Raw genomic sequence first — 21,826 nt, forward strand, 5'->3', positions numbered from 1 at the left:
TCACATTTTGAGAATTTAGCATAAACCTTTTCGTTTCTCAACAATGTCAGAAGTGTATGGAGATGCGTTGCATGTTCCTCTTTACTCTTAGAGTAAATTAGAATATCATCTATAAAGACAATTATGAATTTATCCAGGTATGGTTTACATGTCCTGTTCATCATGCCCATAAATGCGGCTGGGGCATTGGTTAAACCAAATGGCATGACGGTAAATTCACAATGATCGTATCTTGTTCTGAAGGCAGTTTTAGGAATGTCCTCTTCCTGTACTTTCAGTTGATGATATCCTGAGCGTAAGTCGATCTTAGAAAAGAATCGAGCTCCTTGAAGTTGATCAAACAGATCATCGATTCTCGGTAGTGGGTACCGATTCTTAATCGTAACCTTGTTCAATTCTCGATAATCAATGCACATACGCATCGATCCGTCTTTCTTCTTAACAAACTACACCAGTGCTCCCCACGGTGATGAACTTGGTTGTATAAAGACTTTGTCAAGAAGTTCGTCCAATTGTTTCGTCAGTTCCTGCATCTCCGTTGGTGCTAATCGATATGGTGCTTTGGCAATTGGTGTCGTTCCTGGTATTAGGTGAATTTTAAATTCAACCTTTCTATCGGGCGGTAATCCAGGTAACTCTTCTGGAAAAACATCTGAGAATTTAAATATCACAGGGATATCTTTTAATTCTTTTCCTTTAGTATTGATGATTATAGAAATCATATATACTATTCCTCCCTTCCTTTCATAATTTGCAGCTTTCATCATAGAGATTAATTTTTTCGATCTGGTTGGCTTATTTCCTTTAATTGTGATCTTTTCACCTGTTGGTGTACTTATCTGTACTGACTTTTAATCACACGAAATACTGGCATGATTGGCTACCAACCAATCCATTCCTAACACAACATCGAATCCGGCTAGATTCATTCGATAAATGTTAGCAAAGAAATGATGGTTCAGGATTTCTATTCTTGCTTCCTGCAAGATCTCACTAATCTTAATGGATTCTCCGTTTGCTGTCTCTACCAAACAATCTTGTTGAAGTTTGGTTAAGGGTTGGTCAAGAAGTTTGTAGAAAGAAGTATTGATAAAACTTTGGTTTACACCAGAGTCAAATAATACTTTGGTAAATATATTATTAACTAAGAACGTACCGACAATCACATCCGGAATCATCTTGGCTTCCTCCGCTGTCTGAACAAACGCTCTGGCATTCTTCTTTGGTCCTTCAGTTATCTTAGCCTTATTGGTTGTGGCTAGAGCTAGTTTAATGTGCCCAGTTTCTCCACAATTGAAACATATCCTATTACTAGGTTTCTTCCTACAGTCTTCTTCCTTGTGTCCAGATATTTTGCAAAAGTTGTAGTATACGGAGCATCTTCCAGAGTGCTTTCTTTTGCAATACTTACAGTAGGGTGTAAAGGAAGAACCTGTACTTTTCCCACTGTTGGTATTACCGTAGCGAAATTCTTGGGTAAGCTTTTGAGCAAGGTTCTTTCTTCGGTTTTCCTCTTGGGTGCGTATGTCACACCCCGATATTTCCACATATTACCAGTGGGCCCGGTGGGGAGAATCGTGACGTAGTTGATATCATCATTGTCAGTACACACAATATAATAGCACAGCGGAAGGCTTGGTGAATAAACTATTACAAACCATAATGTCTGAGTGTTCGAGTAAATGAATATACAGACTGGAGTGTAATAAGATCCACAGGCGGATCATAAAAAGTACAAGGAAACAAAATAACAGACTTCAGGTATCTACGGATTTGCAAGATCCTCTTAAGACACCTAATAGCTCCAGTCTATTACGAGAGGTACCTGTCAATCAGTCTTTAGAAAATACGTCAGTATAAACTGGTAAATACAATTAACTGACTCTTTTGAAAATATTTATGAAAATTGATTTAAGTGCACATGGCACAAATCTTTTATAACTTGGGACAATTATTTAAAATAATCTTGTATACAGATTTATATGTTTGTCATACGATTGGGGCTGGTTGGAAGCCGGTCGTGATTAACCGACTCACCACTTATAGAACCCACAAAGGAGTTATCCCCAACATGTGGGTTTATATTTTAGCATTTGCATCTGTCAGGTGTATGCCTACACCCCGTGCATAGGTCGTGGCCATTTTCAAATGAAATGAGCCGAGGATATCCAGGACATGGTCGAATTAAACCCCAATGTTCATGTTATCAAACAAAACAAATTAAAACGGGTTATGCAATTTATTAACCACAATCCGATTAAATGATTTCATACCCGACCAAGTGGTATTATTATAATACCATATCCCAAGCCCTATAAGGGAAAATAAGTTAAAAGTATTTACCTGAGCTAATGTGAAAGATAACTCAGCAGTAAAATCCTAAAGCTTCTTGATAGTACCTTCTACTGGATGCTACTAATATGTATGGAAGGTTTAATAACCTATTAGGATGCTAACGGGTCTTTAGCTCAGTCAAAGACTTAGACCGGCTAGCTAGAAAGAGACTTTACGGTTCTAAATGCTAGATTAAGCGGGGACCGGAATAGAATTTGGTTTAGACCCGACAAGCTTGGATACTTGTATAATATGGTTAAACTACACACATTCTGGAAATTGAGGATTTAATGATAAGGTTGACCCGTTTCGGCTATTATACGTAAACAAGTCACGTAAACCGATCTGAACGCGTAAATGCGTAACGGGTAACCAAAATGAATTATATACAGGTCTTAATTGTTAATACGCTTGAAATATGTTAATACGTCAGTTGGATGTTAACATATATGCGCAAAAAGTATTTAAAACCAAGTTAAGTCCCATAAGGGCATTTTGGTAATTTTAACGCTTATAAAAGAGTTTAAATACTAGCCTGAGTTTCAGGTCTGATATAATCAGTAAAAATATGTATTTTTTATAAGTTATAATAGTAGGGTATTATATATATGTGAAATTTATCTTTTATAACCAAATTATGCACCGTAGGGGCATTTTGGTAATTTCACATAAGCTTTAAAGGTCAAAATTAGAATTCTGAGTTTAAAACTTTGGCTTACTATTTAATTACATAAATTAACTTAAAACATCAGTAGGTAATACGTTTTATGTGCCAAAAATAGTTTTAACTCATACTATTCGCTTAAGACGCGCAAAAGTCGGTTTTAAGCGATTTTCGGGTTAAAATAGGAAATCTGAGTTTTTGATCAGTTTATAAGTTTCAAAATATTTTATTTATCATATAAAATCAGTAGCAAAATTTGGTACTAAAATGTTATGTAAAACTCATTTTATTCAAGAAAAGGGTATAACCGACATTTACCGAATCAATGCTAGAACCCTATGTTATGTTCAGCTTAAAAATAAATAAAAATCTTCAAAAATCCCAAAATATTATTTTACATCAGTGGGTAAAAAGTTTGGTATCAAAATTTGGGTTTAAATATGCTATATGCTAATTACGTCGTTTAATTAATAAAACGCTTTCTAATTACGCTAATGAGCATAACTCCTAATCTAGACCTCAAGCTAATGTCAAATTTTTAGGACAAGTCTAAATATCAGTAGCAAAGGTTTTTGTCTACTCACATTGCTAAAAGTCTCATTTGTGTGTCAAAAGGGCGTTTATGGCATTTTTAAGCATATTAACGATCAAGTGCATATAATTCAAACCACTAAGAATCATGCCATATAACTTCAAAGGGTTATACTACTGAGTAATGTGGTCCTAATGGAAGCTTAAAACATGGGAGAATTAAGCTTACACGGGTCAGAACTGAAAGTCAAAGCAAAAGTCAAGCTTTTGTGACTTTCGGTTATAAACTGACCTTAGACTGTTAATTGTCGGGTTAGGACTGATAAAACATGTTCTAATATTAATTACCAAGTCATTAGAATGTTAAAATATAATTTAGAACTTCTGTTTTATTAACTTAAATCATTTTCAAGTATTCTGTCCAGTTTGACTTTTTGTCAAACTAGTTTGACCCGACAATTAACTAGTCAAACGAGATAATTAGGAGGTGCCCTTTTAGGGGTTAATCACCTACCTTAATATGGTTCTATAACCACTTTCATTTTGATCAGTGGTTAGACCATATGTGATTAAACTGAAAGTCAAACCTAAATTACGACCAGTTTGACTTTTCAATAATTAAGCTAATTAAAAAGGACTAAGCAAGTAATTAGACTCTTACTAGTGGTCTTTGCTGTCTTTTCTACACTTGTAATCTTCTCCTAATCCTTGCTAGCACCAGAGATGGATGTTTGAAGATTGTTTGCAAAAGTGAGTTCTTGAACTCATGAACTAAAGACTACATATACTAAGTTTCATGAATCTAGATCATCCACACCTGTTATGGGAGTCCCTAGGATCACCCCAGGTGTCCTAGTGGGTTAAATAAACCGACATACAGCCCCTGGAATCGATACTATTGAGGTTGAGGCGGTGTAACAGCTTTAATCCACACCTGTCATGATTTTTCTGCGCTGGACATTTTTAGGCGGCCCGCGTAAGATCTTAAAGGGTCTTACGCGGCCCGCGTAGACCTGTCTTATAGGTTAAAACACTTTGCAACTTGGCAACTTTGGTCCCTGGTCGTTTAAAACCCCATTTAACCTCATTTTTGACATATAAGGCCCTTGTAGCCTAAATAGTCAAGTTGAGTAGTTCATCATCATTTACAAAGGCGGAATCAATGTAAACAACGTCAAACAGCTTGTTCCTTTCAATTCTTTACTTTACTTATTAATCCTGAGCTTTTACACAGTCAAATGACACACGGACAACACCTTGGCTCAGAATTCAACTCAAGATTCCGCTCCAAATGAACACAGCTCTCACCTATATATAGAGTGCCTGATTCCGCTTGAAATAGGTTCAAGCGGAACCTCTGATTTCGCTCCAGGTGAATTCAAGCGGAATCACCATTGCTGGTTCAAGTGGAATATCTAACCTAGCTGATTTCGCTTGAAATGAACTATGTAATTTCAAGCGGAATTAACACTAAAAACCACTTTTCAATTCTAAACCCTAATCTATCCTATCTAGACATAAGACTCGATTAAGACGTAGTTAACAGACACTAGATGCACCAAAAGACTCCCCCTTAAATGTTGACGAAGTCTTCGGCGTCGAGTCTTCAGTCTTTGTCTCTTTCCAAATTGTCTTTCTTGTAAAAACTCTCTTCAAATCTTCAATCTTTAATCTGCAATCTTTAATCTTCAATCTCCCCTCTGTGTGTTGATCCAGAATCTAGACTCCCCCTTTCACAGACTCCCCCTCTCGATAAGCTGGGATCTAGGGTCGTAATCTGGCTCAAACTTTAACATTTTGTTGCCATGGGGATGTTAAATCCTGTTTCCTGTTACTCAAACATAAAACATTACAATCCATACAAACTTAAAAACTTTCAACTATCCATCAGTTTTAGAAATCCACTTAAGTATTCAGGTCCAAGTTAATGACCCTGATTACTCAATTAAACTACCAAGTTCAATTTAATGACCTTGGTTGATTTGTGACAAAACAAACTGATTTTTGTTCAAATTTTTTTTTTCAAACATTTCCTGAAAATAACAAGCATCAAGTTAATGAACTTGTTTTTGACTTTTCAACAACCAGATTTTAACAAGATAAGCTCTCCTCATTCTCCAGTCCAGAACCTTCCTGCATCTGCTTCAACTTTGAGAATCTAACGATAAACTCTCCACTTTGGTTTGTTGGAAAATAAAGCAGAAATAAAATCTTTTTTTTTGGATTTTTAATAAAGTTTCTAAACTAGAAATGAAATACAGAAACTTAAATGCAGAATGTAATGAAAGTAAATTAATTACAAACATATTTTTGGTGAGCGTGTCAAGGAATCATATCAGCTATCAGACAGATCACTAGTACCGTTAAGCTTTAATTTCATACTCAGAATTAAACAATTCACGTAGATTGTCGATATGCTGATCCACTTTAAATTCTCACACAAATTTTCAATCTGTTCAGGATACGAATTAGATATTTTTAAGAACTTAAACTCATTCATGTGTCCCACCTCTTGAATATACTCCCGTATCCAGATCCTAATATTCAGTCTTACAGGTGAGTATACCACAGATGATATCTGTAAGGGGTTAGATGCGAAACCGTGAGAGCTCAGGTCAGAACTTCCGTTCAGCAGAGAGATGACGGTTCGACTTTAGGTGTGTCCACTTTAGAGGATCTTTTGTTTCAACAGCACACGATTATCATTTTGCAATGTTTCATCGTTTTTTATGCTGAGGGTGGTGCTATGTTTCAAGCAATGCAGAAAGTATTATTCGGGGACTAGGTCAGAACTTCCATTCAGGAGAAGTCCCGGAATAATACCCCAGATATCACTGAGTATAAAGACCTAGTATTTCAGAAAGAGGGGCCTTTCAAACAAGATTTCAGGGGTTACCTATATATCCAAGTAGTGTTCCCCACAAAATAAGTAAGTTTGAGTTTTATGTTTATATCCCGAACAGACCTACTAAATGTGTAAAAACCTATCGACACATCATCAACGAGTCTGTTTAACGCATTTAAACTTTTCAAATCTTTAGCGTACTGTAACTGTCTAGCCGATGTACTATCATTTTCCCTTTTTACACAAGCTCTTTTTCAGTTTTCTATTGTTTTTGGATTTTGAAATTTTATCATGTTTTTGTATTTTTGAATTTTTTTACTGTTTTTGTATTTTCTGAAAATATATCTACTCCCCCTAAATACCAAAACAAGTAAAAAATCGACAAACCATTGCAGATTGTTTCTCATTATCATCTACAACAGTACCTTCATCAACACCAATAATTCCATCCGACACCGAGAAAAGCATCATACCGTTTAGTTTTAAAAGATATTTAAACCGAGTTTTATCAAAAGCTTTGGTATGTAAATCAGCTTTCTGTTCGTCAGTGTGGATTTTCTCAATTCGTATCAACTTCTTCTCGAAGCAATCTCGGATGAAGTGATGTCGAATTTCTATATGTTTAGTTTTAGCGTGATGTACTGGATTTTTTGTTATATTAATAGCGGCCTCATTATCAACAAAGAGAGGTGTGTTAAGAAACTGCAAACCGTAATCGCGCATCTGTTGTTGGATCCACAAGATCTGAGAGCAGTAACTGCTAGCAGATACGTACCCCGCTTCACATGTGGATAGCGCCACAGACGTTTGCTTCTTACACTGCCAGGTGACCAGACGAGGTCCAAACAACTGGCATCCTGCTATTGTTGATTTTGCATTGACTTTGCAGCATCCGAAATATGAGTCGGAATACCATTCGAGCGTAAAATCGCCTTTTCTAGAATACCACAACCCCAATGATGGAGTTCCCTTCAGGTAGCGTAATATCCTCTTCACAATAATCATATGCGAAGCTCTCGGGTTAGATTGAAATCTTGCTGCGAGGCACGTTGGGTACATGATATCAGGTCTTGAAGCAGTTAAGTACATCAATGAACCAATCATGGAACGATAAAACGTCTCATCTGCCCTGTCTACGGTGAGATCTGGGTGAATCCCATGATTTGTTGCTAACGGGGTTGACGCTGGAGTAGAACCTGACATCCCAAATTTCTCTAGAATATCATGAACGTACATCGTCTGGTGAATGAAAATTCCCTTAGGTAGTTGTTCAACTTGAAGTCCCAAAAAGAATTTCATCTCCCCCACTGATGACATTTCGAATTTTTGCTTCATCACTTGTTCAAAATCTTTGCACAAGTTCTCATTCGTTGACCCAAATATTATGTCGTCCACGTATATTTGAACTATCAGAAGATGTCCGTCGACCTCTTTGGTGAAGAGAGTGGCATCCACTTTTCCACGAATAAAGCTGTTGGCTAGTAGGTGTTGAGACAATGTCTCGTACCAAGCTCTCGGGGCCTGGTGTAAACCATACAGCGCTTTGTCCAGCAAGTAGACCTTGTTTTTGTGGATTGGATCGGTAAAGCCCGGTGGCTGTCCGACATATACCTCCTCTTTAACCTTCCCGTAAAGAAACGCCGATTTCACATCTAGCTTATATACTTTGAAGTTCTTCAAGGATGCAAATGCCAGGAAAATTCTGATTGCTTCTAGTCGAGCCACAGGAGCGTACACTTCAGTAAAATCAATCCCTTCCTGTTAACTGAAGCTCTCATACCACTTATTGGACCGGTTATGTGACCCTAAACAGTCAAGTTGAGTAGTTCATCATCATTTACAAAGGTGGAATCAATGTAAACAATGTCAAACAGCTTGTTCCTTTCAATTCTTTACTTTACTGATTAATCCTGAGCTTTTACATAGTCAAATGACACACGGACAACACCTCGGCTCAGAATACAACTCAAGTTTCCGCTCCAAATGAACACAGCTCTCACCTATATATAGAGTGCCTGATTCCGCTTGAAATAGATTCAAGCGGAACCTCTGATTTCGCTCCAGGTGAATTCAAGCGGAAGGTTCAAGTGGAATATCTAACCTAGCTGATTTCGCTTGAAATGAACTATGTAATTTCAAGCGGAATTAACACTAAAAACCACTATTCAATTCTAAACCCTAATCTATCCTATCTAGACATAAGACTCGATTAAGATGTAGTTAACAGACACTAGATGCACCAACACCGGGTTCGTTAATTATCACTATAAATGCAAGTTTCGTCAAGTTGACACTTATAGCCCAAAGTTTTGAAAACATGCTTAACGATCTTGAAACCAAGTGAAATTTTTATCACTTATTCTTGGGAGTATGTTTGAATATTTCGACGCCTCGGTTTCATTGAAAGGTCACTCAAAGGTCAGAATTAACATGTTGACACGTTTAACCCTTGTAGTTTTATAATCTTCCGATTATTTTCACAAACGGCTTCTTATATCCAATTGATCACTCGTTTAAGGATATATTCTTCACGCATGGTCATTCAGAGGCCTAAGGTTGGCATGTTGACACTTTTAGTCCCTCTACTTACATAGTTTCACTGTTTGTCAACTTTAGTCCTTCAAACTAAATTTTTCATACATTTAGAATTTAGGACACGTGTCTATATATAATTGGACACGTTTTTACGTGGTGTTAGATCCTCACCCCCTTAAAATAAATCTCGACCCCGAGATTTACTAGAATAAATGAGGGTACTTCTGTCGCATAGTGGACTCAACTTCCCACGTATATTCGGGACCTCTAGGGGCATCCCACTTGACCTTTACTATAGGCACATGTTTTCTTCGGAGCTTTTTAACCTGACGATCCTCGATCGATATAGGTCTTTCAACAAATCTCAGGCTTTTATCAATCTGTACGTCTTTATGAGACATAGCTAGCGATTCATCAGCTAAGCATTTCTTGAGATTACAGATATGGAACACATTATGTATTCCACTCAGCTCCTCAGGCAAGTTTAGCTTACAAGCTACACTGCTGACACATTCGATAATCTCAAATGGTCCAATATACCTAGGGCTTAACTTACCCTTCTTACCGAAACTCATCACGCCTTTCCAGGGTGATACTTTCAGTAAGACTTTATCGCCAACCTCAAACTTTAGAGGTTTCCGCCTCTTATCAGCATAACTTTTCTGCCTATCCTTGGCAGCTTTCAGGCGATCATGAATTTGGACAATCTTGTCCGTCGTTTCAAGGACTATATCAAGTCCTGATAACTGGGCTTCTCCTACTTTGCCCAACAGACAGGCGTTCTGCATTTCCTACCATATAATGCCTCAAAAGGCGCAGCTTGAATGCTTGTATGGTAGCTATTGCTATAGGAGAACTCGATCAAGGGTAGGTGGTCATCCCAACTACCACCTAAATCAATAACACATGCACGAAGCATGTCTTCCAAAGTTTGAATTGTACGCTCACTCTGTCCATCTGTCTGAGGATGGTAAGCAATACTAAAATTCAAACGTGTGCCCAGAGATTGTTGGAAACTTTTCCAAAAGTGAGTGGTGTACCTTGTATCTCTGTCAGAGATAATAGACACCGGCACTCCGTGAAGAGCTACAATCTTATCTACTTACAACTGGGCTAACTTATCGGAGCTATGAGTCTCCTTAATGGGTAAGAAATGTGTTGACTTAGTCAGCCTATCTACAATAACCCATATGGTATCATTTCCATGCCTTGTTTTAGGTAACTTGGTTATGAAATCCATGGTTACCATCTCCCACTTCCACGTAGGGAGTTCTGGTTGTTGAAGCAGACCTGATGGCTTTTGATGTTCTGCTTTAATCTGAGCACAAGTCAGGCACTTAGCTACATGTGTGGCAATAGACTTCTTCAAACCTATCCACCAATAATTAGCCTTTAAATTCTGATACATTTTGTCACCTCCAGGGTGAACTGAGTACTTGGAGTTGTGGGCTTCATGGAGGATTACATCTCGAAGTCCTCCATGAATAGGAACCCAAATTATTCCATTCATTCTGAGGATTCCATCCTTCCCAGGTGCTAACTGCTCAGCAGTTACACCTAACTTTTCATTTGGAAGGTTAATTTCCAAAACAGCATCTTTCTGTGCAGCTAATAGCCTTTCATTCAGACTATTCTTTAGCTCAATGCTCTTGGCATTGATCCTGATTGGTTTAACTCTTTCCTTTCGGCTTAGAGCATCAGTGACCACGTTCGCTTTACCTGGATGGTAGCGTATCTCACAATCATAGTCATTTAGAGTTTCCATCCAGCGGCGTTGCCTCATATTGAGTTCTTTTTGATTGAATAAGTGTTGGAGACTTTTGTGATCTGAATAGATCACACATTTTGTTCCATATAGATAATGTCTCCATAACTTAAGCGCGAATATAACGGCACCCAATTCCAAATCATGGGTGGTGTAATTATTTTCATGCACCTTCAGTTGTCGTGATGCATAGGCAATCACCTTGCCACGCTACATAAGTACACATCCCATGCCGGTGTGTGAAGCATCACAGTATACAACAAACTCTTCAATTCCTTCGGGTAAGGTTAATACTGGAGCATTGCTCAACTTTTGCTTAAGAATCTCAAAAGATTATTGTTGTTTTGGACCCCAATCAAATTTCACATTCTTGCGGGTCAAAGAAGTTAATGGTGCAGCTATCCTTGAGAAGTTTTCAATGAATCTTCTATAATATCCAGCTAAACCTAGAAAGCTGCGAATTTCTGTAGGCGTCTTCGGTGCTTCCTAATTCATAATGGCTTCTATCTTGGCGGGATCAACTTGGATACCACGCTCACTAACAACATGTCCAAGAAATTGGATTTCGCGAAGCCAGAACTCACATTTGGAGAATTTAGCATACAACTTCTCCTGTTGAAGCAACTTGGCTACGAGAGTAAATAAGTATGTCGTCTATAAAGACAATGACAAACTTATCTAAGTATGGTTTGCAGACTCTATTCATGAGGTCCATGAATGCTGCTGGTGCATTAGTGAGCCCAAAAGGCATCACTAAAAACTCAAAATGTCCATACCTCGTCCTGAATGTCGTCTTAGGCACATCTTCAGTTCTCACTTTAAGTTGATGATACCCAGATCTCAAATCAATCTTCGAGAAGTAGCTCGCCCCTTGAAGTTGATCGATTAAATCATCGATCCTGGGTAAAGGATAATGATTCTTGATCGTTGCCTTATTCAATTCACGGTAATCAATGCATAAGCGCATTGATCCGTCCTTCTTTTTCACAAACAATATTGGAGCTCCCCAAGGCGAAGAGCTGGGTTGAATGAAACCTTTATCCAGTAAGTCGTCGAGTTGAGTCCTGAGCTCTTTCATTTCCATAGGTGCTAGACGATAAGGAGCTTGGGCAATTGGCGCAGATCCTGGAAGAATGTCTATCCTTAACTCTACTTGCCTCTCAGGAGGTAATCCAGGTAACTCGTCAGGAAAAACATCAGGATATTCAGAGATGATTGGGATATCTTCAATTTTAGGCTTCGGTTCATTCACAGACACTTGTGCCATGTAGATGACACATCCGCTTTTCAAACACTGTGATACCTTGAGAACAGACACTTGTGTGTATCTCCCTGAATAGTGACTGATTCGCCAGAAGGGGTTTTGATAATAACTAGCTTTTTGTCGCAGGCAATTTGGGCTTGGTTATGCGACAACCAATCCATGCCTAAAACTATATCAAACCCCGCCAATTTCATTGGCAAGAGGGATAGCGGGATAGAATGATTCTTAATGGATATAGAACATCCATCAAGAAGAGTGGAAGCTGTTTCTAAAGTACCATCGGCAAGCTCTACCTCATATTTTATGTCTAGAGTCTTAATAGGCAAATTCAATATCTTACAGAACTTATGGTCTACAAAGGACTTATCAGCACCAGAATCAAATAAGACTCTAGCATAGTTATTATTGATGAGGAAGGTACCTGTTATGACGTTCTCGTCGTTCACCGCTTCCCTCGCGTTCATCTGAAAGACTCTCGCATTGTTTTTCTTCGCCTCCTTGGGCTTCTTAGCATTCTTGGGGCCATTGGTTTTGATGTGCCCCTTTTCATTGCAACCATAGCAGATTGCATCTTTGATATTTCGGCACTCAACAGACTTGTGCCCTTTCTTTTTGCAGATCCCACATGGTTTGGCCTGTGGGTCTTGGTTGCACTTTCCAAAGTGCCTTTTGTGACATATCTTGCACCTGGGCCTATCATTTGACTGCCCCTTTTTGGAACTAGAGTTCCCTTTGCCCTTTTTGTTCGACTGAGGAGACTTATCTTCCTCTCTTTTCCTCTTCCCTTCATCGGTAACCTTCTTTGCCCTACTCCTCACCATCCAGAGTGAGGGACAAAGATAGATCCACAGCAGATCTATAAGTGGCTGGCTTAGAGGCCTTAACATTCCCTTTTATTTCAGGGGCCAAGCCACCGATGAAACGCGCAATGCGTTTGGGTTCAGGGGTGACTAAATATGGTACAAGCCTTGACATTGAGTTGAAGCTAGTCACATAGGATCTACAATCCAGATCCTTCATCACTAAGGTGAGGAAATCAGTCTCTATCCGCTCGACTTCATGCTGAGGACAATAGGTGTCCTTAACCAAACCAACAAACTTGTTCCATGAAAGATTGTACAAAGGAACCTTCCCAGTGGCTTGCACTAATGCTTTCCACCAGGTGAGGGCATCGCCCTTGAAGGATTGTGACACAAACTTCACTATATCCCCTTTAGCACATCCGCTGATGTCTATCACAGTCTCCATCTCGTTCAACGATTTCATGCAATCGATTGCTCCCTTTTCTCCTGTAAAATCCCTCGGTTTACAGGAGACAAAGTACTTATAGGTACAACCCTTGGTGTACCTGGGAGTCGGCTCGAGGACAATCTGCCTCTTTGGCTCACTACCCTAATTAGATGAGTGCTGAGACTCACTTTTCTTATAAGTATGAGATTGAGAATGGGATTTTGAATGACTTTTGGACCGAACATTACTCGGCTCCTTGAATATCTTATCCACCGCTTGAGAAACTGCGGTGTCGATCATTGCTTGCAGTTCAGCATTTGTAAGATTTACCCTTGCTTCATTATTGTTCTCCCTATGAGGGTGGCTATTTGCCTCATCAGATCCAGCCATTTTCGAGTACTAGATCAAACAATAATGATATGTAAATTATACAGTGATTCATCACATTGATGATCAGATGGCCATGGTATTATTAAACCATATAGACCATTTTAAATAAATTAATCAAATCAGAATTTGCCTAGGCTACAATAGAACCATAATAAGCAATTTATAGGGTATAATCCTTTATATTTATTAGACAGAGGATATAAATCACATTTGTCAATGTCATGGAAGACATTTTTATTTAGCACAAGCCTCGTCTCGAAGGACATTTAGATGGCACAAAAGCCTTGTCACTAGGACGATTAAAACATAACCAACGATCTCTTGGATCATTGATCTTTTAAGGGTTGAACATAGTTCATCGCCATTTTGACAAGAAGTTTACAAATAAAACTATCATTGTCATTGTTACACCTTTGCTTATAAGCATACATCTCTAATGGATGTTTTGGTGTATACATCATATTGATGTTTATTTGCCATGATTCGCATTGATCATATAGGCTATATATAAGTGACTTGGAAAACCCAAGTACATTTGGAAGCTTGTGTGGTTTCTCGTACCGCACAACTAGGAATGTTAACATGTTTTCAGATGTTAACAGAGATTTATTGTCTTAAAAAGGTTGTACCATCATAGCCATTTTAATATTTTGGCTAGGTTATACCTCTAAGAAAATTTCTTTGACAGATCAATTATAAATTGAAAGGATAAAGCATGATGATGTAATAAAATACATAAAGAAAATCCAAAGAAACTTCATTAAACATTAAACTACTACAAGTGCCCTAAACGGGTCTTAAAAAGAACATACTGCCCATGCAGGGGCTACAGAAACAGAAAACGAGTCCTCGCAGGGACTAGGTACTGAAAACAAAATGTCCTCGCAGGGACTTGATTGAAAATAAAATAATGTCCTCGCGGGGACTTGATTAAAAGACAATACAAGATAAAGTAACTTCCTATTTCTTCTTGCCCTTAATTAGGCTCGCAAGGCCTTTGAGAAAGCTACTATGCTGCTTCTTGGTTTTGTTTGCCTCATGCTCAACCCTATCTAACCTTTCCAGGATCTCCTGAGTTTGCTGCTGCTGGGGAGGAGGTTGCTGGTAAGGCGGGTATTGATAACCCTGTACCGGGTATCCAGTTGGATAAACTGGAGGGTAAGAAGAAGAAGGGTAAAGATGATGGTATTGTGCAGTTGTAAGGTACGGATCATGAGTTCCATAATCCGATGGATATCCTGATGGATTTTCAAAAGGGTTGTACCCAGAAGAACCTGGGTAAGTTGCGATTGGGTTGTCAAAACCCATTGGCGGTGGCGGTGGTGCATAAGAAACTGGCGGAGGATCGTTCTCCGGCACCGCGTTCGAGGGTCCACCCATTTGGGGATCCTCGATAATAGGAGGGTGTAACAATCCTCAAATTAAACCGACACCCTTGATTATTTTCCGACACCCTAATATATTTTGAAATACCCCAATATGTCTTTAAATACACCCCGTTTGTGAAAACGGAGCCCGAAATACAGTATTGCATTTAAAAATAATTAAAAACAAGAAAAATTAAGTTGAGGCGGGCCGCATAGACCCACCCCAACCATTTACGCGGGCGGTATCAAGGCTAAAGCCTGAATTCGTTGAATTTTAAGTTTAGGCTAAGCTCACCTTAACTCTTACGCGGGCCGCGTGAGATCGAAATTGTGGCACAGCCCGGTGATGACACGTGTCATCATCGTGGCAAGTCTATACACTGATCCGGACGAGCTACGCTTTGACCGAGGTTTGACGCGGGCCGCATAGCGCTAAGGCTACTCTTACGCTGGCCGCGTGAGGACCAGATTCAGCACCTATATAAGAAGGGCATCGGCTTTCAGTTCCGATCGCTCACAATCATTCTCAAATCTTAAATTCTGAATAGTAGAGATTATACTCGGGTATTATACCCCCTAAATAGCGAGGTTCTGCTACGATGTAAGTATTATAACCCCTAGAGACGTATTAGATACTCTGCCCGATTGATCCAGGGTTCCGTAACGGCTGTCGTGGTTCTGCCCGACATAGTCATTGGAATGCCGTCTCGGGGAGGGTATTACTAATGTTAAAATGGGTTATTATACTAACACACGTGCATTTGTGTAATTTATAGATTATTCCCAGGAAATCCTTACTGAAAACCCTAAAACAGCAATGTGAGCAATCCTCTTTTTTGTTAAATGTTTTTACAAAACCTCACTTAATTAAACATATACTAAGCAGTTATTGAGTATTTGTAAGAATACAATTATAGTGGGTATGTTGGGGTTTTGTATACAAAATTTGTTACTGGCGTGGTAAAATTCCACAAGTTGAGTATGACAGTACCACTGATATTAATTGTTATATCTTGGAAACAAATGTAATTGTGGATGCGCCCTCAATACTGCAAATTGGTTTTTACTTAAACTTGATTAAACTGGGATTCACTCACCAGTATGACAGCACTGAAGGCTTGGAAAAGTGGCAATAAAGTTACCTAAAAGAAATAGATGTTTTTCTTAAATAAAAATAGGATGTATTCATATGAAAACTGTGTACTAAAAACTTGGGTTTTACCCATGTGTTTAATATTATGGAAATGTGGTATTTTACTCTGATTAAATATTTCCTAACTACGGTCCTGATGAAATTTCCGCTGCCAAACTAGACAATAACGTGATACCACCGAAACTGGCTCGCGGCCGCCCGTTCCCGGAGATTTGGGATCGGGGACTGTGACAGAAGGTGGTATCAGAGCTATGCCACTGATTCAGCCACAGAAGTGTTCCGCTGACATCAAAATTCAAAGTGTTAGGAAATAAATAACGGAAATGCTTGCTGTCTTTTCTACACTTATAATCTTCACCTAATCCTTGATAGCACCAGAGATAGATGTTTGTAGATTGTTTGCAAAAGTGAGTTCTTGAACTCATGAACTAAAGACTATATATACTAAGTTTCATGAATCTAGATCATCCACACCTGTTATGGGAGTCCCTAGGATCACCCCAGGTGTCCTAGTGGGTTAAATAAACCAACATACAGCCCCTTGAATCGATACTATTGAGGTTGAGGCGGTGTAACAGCTTTAACCCTCACCTGTCATGATTTTTCTGTGTTGGGCATTTTTAGGCGGCCCGCGTAAGATCTTAAAGGGTCTTACGCGGCCCGCGTAGACCTGTTTTACAGGTTAAAACACTTTGCAACTTGGCAGCTTTAGTCCCTGGTCGTTTAAAACCCCATTTAACCTCATTTTTGACATATAAGGCCCTTGTAGGTAGTTTGTTGAGGCTCAAGGATGTATAAACTAACTTCGTTAGGCTCGGGTTCGTTAATTATCACTATAAATGCAAGTTTCGTCAAGTTGACACTTATAGCCCAAAGTTTTGAAAACATGCTTAACGATCTTGAAACCATGTGAAATTTTTATCACTTATTCTTGGGAGTATATTTGAATATTTCGAAGCCTCGGTTTCGTTAAAAGGTCACTCAGAGGTCAGAATTAACATGTTGACACATTTAACCCTTGTAGTTTTATAATCTTCCGATTATTTTCACAAACGACTTCTTATATCCAATTGATCACTCGTTTAAGGATATATTCTTCACGCATGGTCATTCAGAGGCCTAAGTTTGGCATGTTGACACTTTTAGTCCCTCTGCTTACATAGTTTCATTGTTTGTCAACTTTAGTCCTTCAAACTAAAATTTTCATACATTTAGAGTTTAGCACACGTGTCTATATATAATTGGACACGTTTTTACGTGGTGTTACAGAGTACCAATTCATCAGTCAGGGTATTGGCTAGTTCTACTGCTTCTTCTATGGTTTGTGGTCTAGTTGCCTTGACTACGTGTCTAATCTCACTAATTAATCCTCAAACGTAATGGGAGTTTAACACTGGTTCAGGTGAGGCTAAAGTTGGCACTATGCCAAGCTATTCAAAAGCCAGACTTATACAGGCAATGTATTTTTTCCATTGTACTTTTTATCATCGGCCCCGCGCCTTATTAATGCAAATATTATCTTTACATATGTTATTGTTTATTACAAATTGCATATAATTCCTTTGGTATACGCGAAAACAATATGGTGAACATTGTAAACCTCATGAACGGTCTAATAGGCACAAGCCCCGCGCACAGTCTAGACCTACGTTCACACATGAGCACAATACCATTCTCATTCGCTTTACCTAAACAAAGTAATTATGCACATGCAACATATTGTAATTCAAACACAACATATAATTACCAAAAAATAAATATGCACAACAGTGCATCAGAAAAGTTACTAGTGCAACAAAGCACTTTAACAAAGATTTACAAAACACAGCAGTGTATCAAAATATTAGTTACAGATCAAACAAGCTACACACCAAGAAACATATCTAATACACCAAACGGAGTATGGAGAACTTCACCATACTCAGAAAGAGGATGAGGATCAACAATCCATGGGTTAGCACTTTCCCCATCATCTTCTGCAGCAACAGCTATGTTCCCACCAGTCAAAGCCTCGGCCAAAGGAGCAGCATAAAAACCATGGCGGCGTCCTTGGTACACAATGGAGCACCGGCCTCTCCAGTCAGCCGGAAATGCTTGACTGACGGCATGTGCTGATAACCTAGTAACCCCCCCCCCGTTATTATCATCTGCAAGACAGGAGAAGGTTCGATTCCTTGAAGAATCAAGGAGAATTGCACCACGAATACATCCATTTTTAACGACAGAGTCAGTTAACGTGTCGGAGAGAAAAAGCAGACCGTCAACGGCGTCAAAGGTTTTCAGAATTTCAGAAATTCTCCGGCGTCTCGGCTGTCGCCAAGTCCTCATTTTTTCCCAAAATTGGAAAAAACTTCACAACCAATATGAATATATAGGCCAGAAAAGGCTAATGTCAGCATTGAAGGAAGGATTTGTGATGATTAAGTGTCAAATCAGTTGCCTTAGAAACGGCGCTGCCACTGCAACGGTCACATCACATTAAAAACTCTCTGACAGAGTCCACACACATTCCCAGAGCTACAGTTCCGTTAGAAGACGAAGAGGCAATACAAACCATATTTTCACAATGACGTAAGCAATAGTCAGCTCATAATTAAAGAAGCTCTTCGCTCAAGATAACAGTTCAGAATAAAGAAAGATGCAAATATCTTCCCTTGTAAGATTTCCATCTTTCTAAAATCAAGATTTTTCAAAATCAAAATAATAAGCAAAGACTATCTTCTACCAAAAAATATTCTCCACTTTCGCGCCAAAAACTCTACAACAAAAGCACCTCTCTCTCATAGTCCAGTGCTCCACTTATTTACATAAGAGCAACACTAGACTGGGGGGACTTGAAGGGGTAAGGTCCCAAAAACCTCGCTTCAAGTACTTGGGACCATACCACAACCTCATCCTTCTAACCCTCTTTAGACCTCGCGCGGCCACGCACTGGTCCAACGAAGAGAACTTAGAAGAAAAACAACAAGCAACACCTGCGCGCCAAAAGGAAGCTAACGATTCCTTGCGCCTCTCTCCATAACAGATAAGGATAAAAATCCTAATATACATTCCCGCATAAATAATATCCAAATAATATCCAGACTTGGATATTATTTACTTCACTGATGCCATACAGTAAGGAGCCACACAGGATTATAGTTGTAATCTTCTAGAAGGCTCTATCGTGCATCACCAGACGGTTATAACCGTCTGACCACGTGTCATCATCCCAGGCTCTCTTATAGTCACGATGATGACACTAAATTGAAGAGCGATCTTCACTTGCCCACTTTCCATGTGGCAATACCCCAATCGTTGATCAAATATCGCGATCCGTGTGCTCTCACATTCGATAAATGATTAACGGAGGGAAAAATAACCGCCTACGGAATTAACATTTTCCGTCAACATTTCACCAACAAGTTTTCCCGCCCAAACTTCGGCTATAAATAGAAGGATAATTCAAGTTACATTCACTTCACTTATACTTCTTCTTCTTCATAAACCTGTACTTATTCTCACGCCGGAGGGTGGTCACTAAGAGAACCCCCATTCTCCCCGTGGCGAGTCTAACGGTGGTTATTTTGCAGTTACCGTGAAGAGAAAAAGATTTGTCACCCACGAACCGAACGAGGAGAAACCAACCCTTTTATGCAGAACCGAACCCCCTGGTTTAGTTGATTCCGGTCACTTAACCAGTGTTTCTTCAATATTATTTTGTGTTATTTGACTATTTGTTAGTTTACAGTATAAGTGAGCAAGGTACGTCGGACGGTTATCGTCAATTAGCTAGTCATCAAAAGATGAAGGAACCTCATCTCTGCCAAACCCCTCTTACGGTTGTTCTTATAAATAATTCTTGGCCTGCAAACCAATAGAATTCTCAGGCAATAAAGGAGCCATTGCAAATTGGATAGAAAAGACTGAAGCAGTCATAAAAATAAGTAAATGTGCAGACGAAGATAAGATTATGTCTGCTTCTAATCTTTTCAAAAATACAGCCTTAGAATGGTGGAATACTATTCTCCAGTCTAGGGGAAGTGACATAGTTTATAATATGGAATGGATCAACTTTAAGGAAATTGTTGAAAGAAAATTATGTCCTCCTAATGAAAAGGAACAAATCGCCAATAAGTTCCTAAATCTTAAAATGACTGGGATAGACTGCAAAGGTTACACCTGCGCAGCTGCTGCGCGTTCCAGGTGCGAGGAATAGTTGTTCCGTCGATCCTTTTTAGGGTGTACGCCCCTTTGCCCAGGACCTCGTTGATAATGTATGGTCCTTCCCATTTAGGTGCTAATTTGCCCGACTTCTCCGCATTGGATGCTTCTTTGTTGCGCAGGACGACGTCTCCTAGGACGAAGGTACATATCCGAACGTGCGCGTTGTAGTATTTTTCAAGTTTGGATTTATACATTGCCTCTGCGATGGCCGCATTTTCGTGTCTTTCCTTGAGAAGGTCTAGATCCATCCTTCGTTTTTTTCATTGTCCTGCTTCTCCATGGCAATCATGCGCGGCGAGGGGAGTCCTATTTCTGCTGGTATTACTGCCTCTGATCCATATACCAGGCTAAATGGGGTTTCCCCCGTACTAGTTTTTGGCATGGTGCGATGAGCCCATAAGATGCTAGGGAGCTCATCTACCCATCCTCTGCGCGCCGTCCCTAATCTCGCTTTGATGCCATCCACTATTTGTTTATTTATACTTTCGACCTGCCCATTTGCTTGTGGGTGCGCCACAGAGGCAAATTTGTGCTCGATCTTCATTTCTTTAAACCACTTTTGGAGATCTTCTGAGGCAAAATTTGTGCCGTTATCTGAAATAATGCGCAAGGGCAACCCGAACCGACAGATGATATGTTCCCATATAAACTTGCGGATTACCATTGCTGTAGTTGACGCCAATGCTTTAGCTTCTACCCACTTGGTGAAGTAGTCAACTGCTACAATAATGAATTTAACTGCGCCTGGTGCGTCAAGGAAAGGACCGACAAGGTCGATACCCCACTGTTGAAAAGGCCAGGCGGAGGTGACTGGTACTAAAGGATTTTTGGACGAAGGATTTTTGGCGCATGGCACTGGCATGTCGCGCATTTGCGTAATAATTCCACTGCGTCCACATGCATCCCCGGCCAATAGTAGCCTGCGCTCATTATCTTTGCTACTACCATGTGTGGTCCGGCGTGTATCCCACATAATCCTTCGTGGATTTTTCTAACCAAGTACTGCACATCTGTTTTATCGACACAACGTAGGAGTGGACCCATAAATGATTTCTGGTATAAAATACCGTCTGCCATTTCGTAGTTTAGCGCTTTGTTCTGGATCTTCCTAGCTTCCGCTTTTCCTTCTGCAAGTTTGCCATGCTGCAGGTACATGATGATCGGGGACATCCAGGATGGGCTGCCGACCTCGACGATGTTTACTTGTTTTAAAGGAACGGATGGATTGGATAATACCTCAATGCGGACTTCTTTTGCTAGATGCTTGAAACTGGTGGCAGCCAATTTGCTCAACGCGTCTGCATGTTTATTTTCACTTCTGTTTATGTGAACTATTTTGAATGTTTGGAACTGGCTGATAAGCATTCGTGCTTGCTCTAGATATAAAGCCATGGCTTCGCCCTTAGCGTCGTAATGGCCATTAACTTGTTCAGCCACTAGCTTTGAATCGACATGAGCTTCAAGGTTTTTTGCTCCCATTAAGTGCCAAACGGAGGCTTGCAAGAAATGCTTCATATTCTGCCTCGTTGTTTATACTTTTGA

At 39.5% G+C, this 21,826-nt stretch overlaps 2 protein-coding genes across 2 annotated transcripts; both read right to left on the minus strand.

The window, feature by feature from the left end:
• Nucleotides 1–14,518: 14,518 nt before the first annotated feature.
• Nucleotides 14,519–14,938, minus strand: LOC110887823 (heterogeneous nuclear ribonucleoprotein U-like protein 1). The gene has a single exon (XM_022135389.1). The coding sequence runs from the start codon at nucleotides 14,936–14,938 to the stop codon at nucleotides 14,519–14,521; it is 420 nt and encodes a 139-aa protein (XP_021991081.1).
• A 5,584-nt stretch (nucleotides 14,939–20,522) lies between these two features.
• Nucleotides 20,523–21,257, minus strand: LOC110887822 (uncharacterized protein K02A2.6-like). The gene has a single exon (XM_022135388.1). The coding sequence runs from the start codon at nucleotides 21,255–21,257 to the stop codon at nucleotides 20,523–20,525; it is 735 nt and encodes a 244-aa protein (XP_021991080.1).
• Between the last annotated feature and the right edge of the window lie 569 nt (nucleotides 21,258–21,826).

The sequence above is a fragment of the Helianthus annuus genome, chromosome 6 (assembly GCF_002127325.2).
Source record: "Helianthus annuus cultivar XRQ/B chromosome 6, HanXRQr2.0-SUNRISE, whole genome shotgun sequence".
In the NCBI taxonomy this organism is placed as follows: domain Eukaryota; kingdom Viridiplantae; phylum Streptophyta; class Magnoliopsida; order Asterales; family Asteraceae; genus Helianthus; species Helianthus annuus.